Source organism: Morone saxatilis, unplaced genomic scaffold (genome assembly GCF_004916995.1).
Source record: "Morone saxatilis isolate NCDOM2014 unplaced genomic scaffold, NCSU_SB_2.0 Contig23, whole genome shotgun sequence".
Taxonomy (NCBI): Eukaryota; Metazoa; Chordata; class Actinopteri; family Moronidae; genus Morone; species Morone saxatilis.
This window is the reverse complement of record NW_023339796.1, coordinates 22,773,447-22,784,061: the sequence shown is the minus strand read 5'-3', so window position 1 is coordinate 22,784,061 and position 10,615 is coordinate 22,773,447. Positions and strand designations below refer to the sequence as shown.

At 39.7% G+C, this 10,615-nt stretch overlaps 1 protein-coding gene across 1 annotated transcript in view; it reads left to right on the top strand.

Annotated features, from left to right (window-relative positions):
• Positions 1 to 10,615, top strand: part of pappa2 (pappalysin 2) — a 74,147-nt gene that overhangs the window by 38,571 nt on the left and 24,961 nt on the right. Inside the window, exons 14-21 of the mRNA XM_035671019.1 lie at positions 1,150 to 1,346; positions 3,071 to 3,181; positions 5,347 to 5,482; positions 5,578 to 5,752; positions 6,374 to 6,439; positions 6,527 to 6,623; positions 7,371 to 7,548; positions 10,164 to 10,377. Of these exons, the coding sequence (XP_035526912.1) occupies positions 1,150 to 1,346; positions 3,071 to 3,181; positions 5,347 to 5,482; positions 5,578 to 5,752; positions 6,374 to 6,439; positions 6,527 to 6,623; positions 7,371 to 7,548; positions 10,164 to 10,377 (1,174 nt within the window). The remainder of the gene's footprint in view (positions 1 to 1,149; positions 1,347 to 3,070; positions 3,182 to 5,346; positions 5,483 to 5,577; positions 5,753 to 6,373; positions 6,440 to 6,526; positions 6,624 to 7,370; positions 7,549 to 10,163; positions 10,378 to 10,615) is intronic.

Here is a 10,615-nt window from a genome sequence, read left to right as displayed (position 1 = left end):
AGTTTATTATATATTTAACACCAAAACAAATAAAAAGTTCAGTCTAACGTCAGGTTGGTCATTTTCAAATGCTCTTTTCAACACACTGTCTCTGATAACATGTCCCCTTTTCTAGTTAACAAATTCTAGAATCTATGAACATGCACATTTAGCTATTTCCCCAACACAAGATGCCTCCTACTTCAATGTAAAGTCCATTCTCAGTGTAAGTTGCAAATTGTACCAGGATTGACTTCCAAACTGTAAAAAACAGATATTCACAAGAATAAAAACATATTTAAGTCTAAATTACATAAGATTCAAATATTTTCATATCAAAAACGAACAGCGTTAAAAGTTGATCAGAAATATTTGTCTAATTCAGTGGAAAAATGTTTTTTTCACCAGAATATTATCTGTGCACATGAATTGAGTCATGCAGAAACATCTCTGACTGTCACTCTCTACAGTCAACTGTCCATTAATGACAAAATACCATTACAAAAAGTGCATAATGTTGCATCGTTAAGTGTTATTACTCTGGTGCTACTTTCAACTCCATGGAAATGTGTTCACTCACTTTGGTTTATTTTCCCCTGGCTTAATGTTATTGAATTTTTGAGAGCTGATAAAAGTTGAGTTTATGAAAAACAAAATTCTAAATTTATTAGCAGATACAATAATAGGCTAAAGCAATATCTTCCTGTCTGTATTTTAGTTTTGTACTAGACTTGGAAGAACTCTTGACAGTTCTTTGTAACACACAATGCTGCTGTTGTTACTTGGTGACTTATAGATACCCATGGCCCGTTGAGGTGCTCTTGGGATTACACTAACTGGCCAAGTCACATATTAGGTTTTCTCCCTGCCTATTAGCATGATGAAATTATTGTGATCTTCAATAATTAATTGAAGTCAAAGTTCATCTCTTAGCATAATTTACAGCGTGTTGACAGCACAGAGAGTCAGATATGGTTGAGTTGACGTGGCTAACATTAAAAGTGGCCAACGAAAATACAAAATAGATTTGCTCAGATTTGGTTCACTGACAAATAGATTTGGATGGGAGTCTAACAGTGGGGGATGAGTGTATACCCTGCCAGATTAAGAAACCAGGCTTTATATTCTTTCATAAATCCTCTTCTTTCATTCTCCTCTCCATCTCCCAAGGTGAACCTAGTCAGTGTTATGTTTTTGACGGTGACGGTGTGTGTGAGGAGTTTGAGCGGGGCTCCAGTGTTCGGGACTGTGGTTACTTCACGCCTCTGGGCTACACGGACCAGTGGGCATCCACCGCCACTGCTTCTCACCAGGACCCCAACCACTGTCCCGCCCAAGCCGCCACCGGGGAACCGTCCCTTACCAAGGTACGAAGTATAAACCACAAAGCACATAAAAGACTTCCAGATGACAATAAACAATGTTAGCAGCTGCTGCATGTCTAAACAACCTGGTCGTCTCAACAGGCTTGAAAGATGCATTTATCTCTACTTTTTTTTGTCTTGGTAGTCAGCTTGACATTTTGGCTGCTGCATTCACATTAGTCTCAGGTGCGTATAAAATAACAAAAACACAACTTCTAAAGGCGTGCAGCTCCAGTAAATTCCATTAAGATCTACACAACCCATGTAAAATTCAGGATGGAGCATCATTTCTTGCTCACTTACTGACTGTAGTTTTGCTTAGCAGCATTGTTTTCAGTGCTACCACTGGTGTCTAGAAGCTAGATTTCCTCATTCTATGCTTTCAAATGAATATTTCTTCAAATCTGCAGTTTTACAAACAGTTTTAGTTCCCTTTACGCAGCACAAGTCGCAATATTCCTCAGTTAACTTTCAGGTTTCAGTTTCTTTGTCTCTCTTCACCCTTCACTCTCTTTTTGCTACCTCAAGTTCTTTCTCGATTGCTCTCTCTGCCTTTATATTAGAGAAGAGCCTGGTTTTTACAGTCAAGACAAAAAAATGTGAAGAAAAAGGGTTAACAAAGGGTAACTTCTATATTGTCAGCGTTAAATGTATAGTCAAATGTGTCTTTTTTTTTAATGTTTCAGTTTGCTTTTGTGAGGCAACAGATTGTAGCACTGTGCCCAAGACAAATTTACCATTGGGTACAATAAAGTCTATTCTATCTATCTATCTGTCTATCTAACAAATCCCTTCAGGCCACAGTGACACATCTGAGCAGCGGCTGGTAAGGACAAGCCTGAAGAGAAAGGGCTAAGGAAATAACTTGGGGGGACATTTTGGCAGAGCTTTCTATGACAGCAAACCAACTTTGAATACATCATGGCTCCCCTCTTCCTGTTTACAACTTGAGTACAAAATGCATCTATCATTTTCCAGCTCTGACATCTCCCATAAAATGTCTGCAATCACACGAGGCCTCGCAGGTCCATCACTGCTTCTAAATTATGTCACAGTTTTAGAGATGTTCACATTAGCCTCAGTCCTTTACACAGTAGATCACATACAAATGAAGGATTAAAAAAAAAGATGTTCTGCTCAGATGGGCAAAGTACATGATTTAAGTCACTTTTATTGCTGTCAGACACACTGGACCAAACATCTTAGAACTGGCAAACCTCATGGGATTTTTCACGCTGCAGCGTCTGAATAAGGGTGCAATAAACAAATCTGTCATGAATAAAGTCGGCATGACCTGTCATATGCTTCACTGCTAGAGAATATGGGCTATTCTCGAGACACAAAATAGTCAAATAGAATGTATGAAATTAGCAATAAAAATGTAATTCAGATTATATGATTCCGGTTGTTCCACCATAAAGTGAAATATGGGACCAAACCACAAATTAGCAGCTAAAGACTGGTTACCAATCAAATTTGGGAGGATCTGTTTTCAGGAGTGAAAATAAGACCACCATGTTGAAGTTTCAAGGCCACCATAGTTTCTCCTACATGCTTGGAATGGGAGGGTGAGGTGAGGGAGTTGTAATCTGCAACTAGACCACTAGATGGCACTAAATCCTACACACCTGTCTTTTTAAGATTACGGTTATTATTAAGCACTAAATTACTTAATTATCAAATAATTATTTATTCTATAATTAACATGTGCCCTTTTTTGTGTGCAGCTCTGCAGGTACCAGCACCTGGAGATGAGTGAGAAGCTGCCCACCGACGCTTGGTTCCCATGCACCGCCCAGTCCCACACAAATGACCTTGAACATTCATTTTGGCTGAAGGTGTGCATTTGTGTGTGCATGCACATATTGTATCTGTTTTCCTATGTAGCCACCCACAGGAATGCCTGTGGGTGGCTACATTGTCTTCAACAGCTTCCAGCACTTTCCAATACTTTTAAATGGGGTTGAAAGGCCTCTCACACAGACCGCTGGCTCAAACCTCCACGCACAAACACATTCCTAACTTTCTTACAATTGCATTATTCATACACTGCATCGGTTACTATAATTACTCATTTTCCAGGTCAGCTGTGAATTATGGGTACTAATGATGTGTAGATGATTACCAAATCATGACTAACTCTGCACTTATTCATTGTTTACGTTTTATTTCTTTACCCCGTGCGTACTGATCATTACCAGTTTACTAATAGTGGAAGACCAAGTGTTATATAATTAACTCATCATTCATAATTAAATACTTAAAAGGTTGACAAGTTATTCAAATACTGGCATCTGAAGGAATAATAATAATTTTGTAATCATAAATAGATCTCTTAGTCATGATGAATACATAATTTATAATTAGAATGTATTATAGCTCCAGAAAATACAGAACGTTCTTGATCATTTAAAAAAAATTCTCAAACATTATATATCATTAACTAATTATTTATTTGTGATTAGCAATGATAAACACTGACATTTGTATTTGTTGTCAGTAGTTGCTGCTGCAGTTTAAATGATTCATAAGCCTGATTGGCTTATTTTTGCACTCTCCAGCCAACAGTGCTTCACGTAGATGTCCTGCTTTGAGTACTGCACTGCATTTGGACCAGTCTTTCCATTCCAGGACCTGTGTCTGGTTCTCATATTTAGTAGCGTTGTCTTATTTAATCTTTCCACAGCCACAGTTCCCACAATCAACTCTGCAGGTCCAGACTAAGCGTAGGCTAGCTGTTGATTTGACTGATAGCTTCACAACCTTGTCCATCATGCTCTGAATTATAGGGTCCTTTACAGTCATGATGCTGTCTCTTTCCTTCCTTGCACACACTCATTCATTTTTTTCTCTTTCTCTCATCATTTCCAATTCTTTGTTGAATGACTCATCTTTCCATCCCCCGCTTTTACGGATGCCCTCTTTATCAGGCACATCTCTGCAAGCTCTCTGGAAGGCCGCCTTATCCCTAAAGACTCTTTCACCGCCTGAAAAGCCTTTGTGATAACACCCATATCTGCAAGCTCTCCCTGAAACACTTCTTTTTCCTTGAAGTGTTTTTTCTGTCTCTGAAAGGCCTCCCCTCGCCTTGAATATCTAGTCTCGCTCTATCTGAAAAGCGTTCCTCAGCCATCCTATCATATCCATCTCTGCCAGCACTCTAAAAGGCGTCCGTCTCATTTAACAGTTCTACTCCTTTATCTGGAAGCCCTTTCACATTTCTTTAAAGTGACACACTATCTTTTGAGCATGAGACACTCACAGTCTGTAGGCTTGACAGGTGGCTGTGAAAGGTAGGGGTGGACGTCACAGAGAACAGAGGTCAGAATCACAGCAGTTACACTGGATGTCATTCAGTTACCACACTTGCAGCATAGTGCACAAGCGCGTGCATTAATTAGGACATGGTAGCACCCACCTCCTGCTCTTCCTATGGTAACAGCCTGCCTATATCTGGCATGTTTGTTTTTTAAAATGTTTGTTTGTATTTACGAGGAATTCCCTGTTTTTTTAATTAATTTTTTTCCAATTGAGAATGATCAATTCTTGTCACTGCTAACTCCGGGGGAGGACTACAGACACGTACTATTATTATCAGCTGCTTTACACCTGCAACAAGTAGCTCCACACGGAGCTTCACACTGTCCTCCCCGTTCCACCCTTCACTGTGCAGGTGACTTACCAGGGAGTTGCTAATGCAGAAACAAAGACAAAATGATGAACTATTATGTTTACTAGAAAGCACAACCAGGCTGGGCCAGGAATCCAACCCACACAGCACAGTACTCTCTATTTAACGTCAGTTTGATGGCAAGCTGACAGTAGAGCAAATACATTTTAATTCATAGTATAAATCAACTCTAGCCAACATTCTATTCTCACATGGTACTTTTTCTCTACTACTCTTGCTATGACAAGTCAGAATGTATTTCCATAGCATCAGATCTTTTTTTCTTTGTGTTTTCCTTGTTTGAAATGATTGCCGCGTTTGTTGTTTATCCAGGTGGGATTTGTCCATCCTGGAGTGGCAGCCTCCGTGATGGTGTACCTGGCTTCAGATGGGTCGTGGTCTGGGGAGCAGTGTCGGAGGACAGCCACCATCCTCCTGTCTGACACTACTGGCAAGAACCACTCACTAGGTACTTTTTATTTTATTGCTCTATATTTCACTGTTTTTAAAGCAAAGTAAGATCATGCTAAAGACAAACCACTTGAAACCCTCCTATCTACTCAGGTACACATGACCTCTCGTGCCATCGGAACCCGTTGGTGGTGAATGTGACCCATGACCTCTCTCAACCCTTCTTCATCACGGCCTCTGTTATTCTCCTCTTCTCCTCCCCGTCTGTGGCAGTGGGAGGTGTGGCGCTGAGGACCTCCTGCCACTTCAGCACCTTCGCCCTGACCGGGTGCGCATCAGAGGGTGGGCTCTCCCACAACTACCTACTTAACACACACACACGCATGCTTTCACCACAGTGCTTGAAAAAAAAAAGAGTCAGTCAGAGTTATGGATGTGTTATGCTAGTGCTTAGCTAACAGTGGGGTACAGAGATCTGGATTTTTTAATTTTCAAAGTTGTAGTCTTCAGCCCCAACTGACACTGACTCAAGTGACATCACTTGAGGTAACTCAAAAGACCCCAACACCTGAAAACAGATTTTGATGCGTGTAATCAGTGGAGTTCCCCTTTAATATGAACTACACTTTAGTAGGAGAGAAACATTATATGAACTGGAAAAGATTATTTTTTAGTTGTTTCAGCATGTTTAAAGGATAAATATTAAATCTTGGAGCATTCGTAAGATCCACACAACGGCATGCGTTTTTTTTCTGAACTCAACCCGTGACCGGTAAATTCCCAAAATGACAGCCTCCCAAAACCTTTGAGTATTCCTTTTTAGTCTGATTGAATTTGCTTACCCGGGAATAGCGATCAGTTTAGGCCTCCTAGCTGCTTGCACTGTCTCTCTCTGCCTCTCATCCCTCTCCTTCTCCCCTCTCCTTTCCTCCCTCCACCCCTGCAACAGCTGTTTGCGGCAGCCGTGTCAGATGGACAGCTGCAATCCTCCGCAGTTAGAGCACGCCTCTGTCAGGTAGGCCCTTTGGAAGGAAACACTGACCAATCAGAGAGCCGAAGCAACAAACAAAAGAACTATCTATATATCAGTGTGTCTCTGTAGGTGTACAGGAGGAGGAGAGACCTCTCGCTGCACCGTTCAGTGTCACCGTGGTTTCAGTATTACCGTCATCAACGGCAGGGGGAATCTGCCCCATCAGGTACGCTGAATACAGTATTATGTGTTGCACTGTAAAATAACACCCTCCATTTATCCATTAATACAAAAGTATGAGAGATAGAACAGAGATGTAGGGGGGGCAGCACCAAGATTTTGCAGTATTTCCTTCCAAAAAGCTTAATCATACAATCATTTGTTCCACTATTTGTAACAATTTGTTTTCTTTTACTCACTGAACATTTGTAGTTGCATTCTGTTTTGCCTCCAAAACCTGGGGTAACTCGATTACGTCTACTATGAATGATGAGGGGAAACCAAGCAGATTTTATGTCTAATGTGCTCAGTTTCACAGATATCACTGCAGGCCAGAGATATCCAAAAAACTGTCTCCATAATGCAGACAGAATTTTAGGAATCATATGGGTAAAGGTATAAACTCCAATGTATAATGGGGCACAAATCAACAAAATCACACCTAAAAAGTTTTCTACAAAGGGTTGATGCAAAGGCTTGAATACAGAGATGGGAATCTGCCTCTTGATATGTTATTAGATTGAAGGTCCTGGCTTGATATCATGTAATTCCTCAGATGCAATTAGGAGCAATTTTGCGATATTACAATTCAGTTTGACATTTTTTGTAATTTGTGGTTATATCTTTAATAGTTAACTATAAAAGACTTTTTTAATTGAAGAATTTGTACTTTTTTCGTGCCATACAGCAAAATCCCCCTGCTTTTGTCTCTTTCTCTGTCACTCTTATTATTATATTCTCTCTATTCATCCAGAGAGAAACACATCTGGAGTGCTTCCATGGTTCATGGGATCGTGTAGTTAGCTGTCAGCCTGTAGACTGCGGCCTGCCTGATCAGTCTCACGTTTACCACGCCATATTCAGTTGTCCCTGGGGAACCACCTTTGGCAAACAATGCTCCTTCACCTGTGGATCACCAGCTATACTACAAGGTAAGTCGTGGATTTGATGATTCGGTTCAATTCTAGTCCATTATTTCTAGTCTTGTCTTGTCTAATGTTAGCATATTGTTTGTTAGACATCAGTGGATGACAAATAACTGATACATGGTCATACTTCATAGCACCACTATCAGGCTAACCATACAAAGACAAAGCTAATTTTCTGAATTTTCAAAAAAAATATTATTTATTAATTACTATTATTACTTTCAATAAGATTAACCAACATTCAATGAGTTTCAATCAAACTGACAACGGAGCCATTTAGGGTGTGAAGAACCTCATTTGATACTTTCTCATCATTACCCACATTACTGAATGATATAGGTCAACTTCAATCAATAATTAAAGTTCTGTGCAGGGACCTTCTGACAGTTACAGCTTGGCCTAGTGAACAGACAAACCAAAGCAAGATGCTGTCACTAGCTGCAGTCCATAAAATGAAATGGACATTAAACCTCGATTTTACTCAATTACGGTTTAGAATTGGAGGCCTGATTTTAACCGGACTCATCTTGTTGTAGTTACAGACAGTGTTTATTTAAAACTAATTAGTCTGAAAAACAGCTAAGACAAGAGGAACTACACTAAGTAGGATCTACAGCGTTGCAATAAAATCACAGTGGAAATGCCATTTACAAAATCACAGCCATGTCTCCTCTCAATGAGGCTTGTTCCTCAGTGATTGTCTTTGCCGCTTTATGCCCTTTAAAATGTTATTGTGGATTACACTTTTTGAAATTCAGGATGAACACTGATAGAAACCTTTACATGGAATATTCCTGTCCCCTTTACACACAGAGCACAATTTCTCTCTACTCAGATGTCCACAATGTTTTTGACCATTAACCGTTACACCATAACGAGTCAGAACAAATATTGCCCGTGGCACCCATAATTAGGAGAACCACCACACACGCACAAATTCATAGTTACACACAAAAGCAAAAACATTACCCCTCTTTAGCAATGCAAGTTACGCAATGTAGTAGATACTTCTTGAAATGATTAGATGGATCAAGCGTGATGTCCACACACTTGTGTTTGTGGTCGGAAAGCCACAGTGAACGCTCAAATGTCGTAGTACAGTCAGCAGTAAGACTCGTGTATTCATGATCTAAATACAGATTGGGCAGAAATAATTCTATTTGTGGCTTTTGGTTTGGTGCAATGTTTGGAGGCCATCATGCATCACTCAGCAGTGAAAACACACTGTGTAGTTCACAAGAATATATTCTGTACAGCTGTAATGGATTTTGATAATCACAACAGCAGCCCAATGTTTAAATAGCTTATAAAAAATGTGATGCCATGTTAAAGATTCATTACATTTTATAGACCCAATAAAAATTGTGAAAGGTTCAGGGTGTTATGATTCTCCACACATACCAACGCTCATGCTTCATATGGGGTCATACAGGCATAGAAAATATTAGCTTTGGGCAACGCTGGAGCCTCCTTCTCCTCATAACTGTACAAGACAGAGCCATGAAACAAAACCAGAATGTTTGTTGGGACAGAAATAAATCCATGATGCTGACCTACTTACTGTATCCTTCTCCTGTCTATTCCTTTGTGTTTTAGCTGTTTTAGTGTAGTGCAGAACATGTAACTCTTCTGAATGTATGTTTTTACAGCACGGCTATGTAACTGAAGCAACAACACAGTCTTGAATTCATAAACAATTAAATAAACCATTGCTTGCTGTTGTGACCAGTAGCTCAGTGTCTAATTAGCTCAAAGGCTAATGTAGGAGCTCATATTTGCAAACTTCAGATAGATATTGCTGTGTAACTGACATTACTGAACGTTTGAAAGTCAGTTTTTCACAAATGTTTGTGGTCAGAGTTCAGCATATGTTATATAATCTGAATAAAAGTAAAAGAAAAGTCGTATAAACTCTGCAGTTCGTTTAGGCACTTAACAAATAAATGCTTTAGAGGTGAAGTCAAATCTCACTGTAAATAACTGACCTGAAGTTACTTTTTCTGATTTCTAATGATCATTAACCTCGTCATTCAACACAGGTGAGTTGCCATACAAAACAAATGAGCCTTGCCCCCCTTCTGTTCTTTATATACATGCTGCCTCTTGACCAGGTTATCCACAAACATGATGCGCTCTACCATATTTATGCCAATGACACTCGGTGATACATGCAGCAGCAGCCTAGCACTAAGAGCCTCCACACTACAGAACTCACTGCCTAGTGAACTGAGACACACTACATCTCTTGGTTCTTTTAAATCTCTTCTTAAAACTTCTTCTTTTTGTGCAAGCTTTTGGAAATATTTGATATGATGTTTTTATTCTGTGCTCATGTTCCTTGTTTTCATTTTATCTCTTGTTTGTTTTTTTATTTTTCCTTTTGTACGGCACCTTGTAACATCAAGAAAAGTGCTATATAAATAAAGTTTATGTTATTATTCTCATTACAAAACACAACAACCTTGCTAACTTCAGTATGATACAACACAAAACAAATTCAATACACCATACAAGTTTAGAATAATACATATAGAAAGAGAAAAACAGAACATTCTTCCTCTGCCCAACTACACTTTAAAATCCTCTCTGTCTCTCTCCCCTCCATCTCCATACCTCAGGTGACAGCGACAGGTTGGTGTGTTTGGAGGACGGTCTGTGGTCTTTCCCAGAGGCTTACTGCAAGATTGAGTGTCCAGAGGTTCCAAACATACCCGATGCCAAGCTGCTAACAGCAGACTGTCTGACCTCAGGGCACGATGTTGGCTCTGTCTGCCGTTACAAATGCAACCCAGGCTTCTATGTAAGAGGGAGCCTTAAAAAGAAGACACCGAGGTAAGTGTTTTGGGACTGTTGGCAGAACAGTGGACAAAAAACACAGCTGCCAGGGTTTGGAGGGGCATTTATACTAGGCTCAGTCATATGAAATATGTATGTATTAATAGCATTATATGGCAAATACTGTAAAATCTCCTCTACTTTCTTTCCAGTGGGTTCTGTGTTCTGACACCTTATCAATCAGATGAATGATTTTGGGCACATTATATCTGTGCATAAATAAATGCAAGAACAA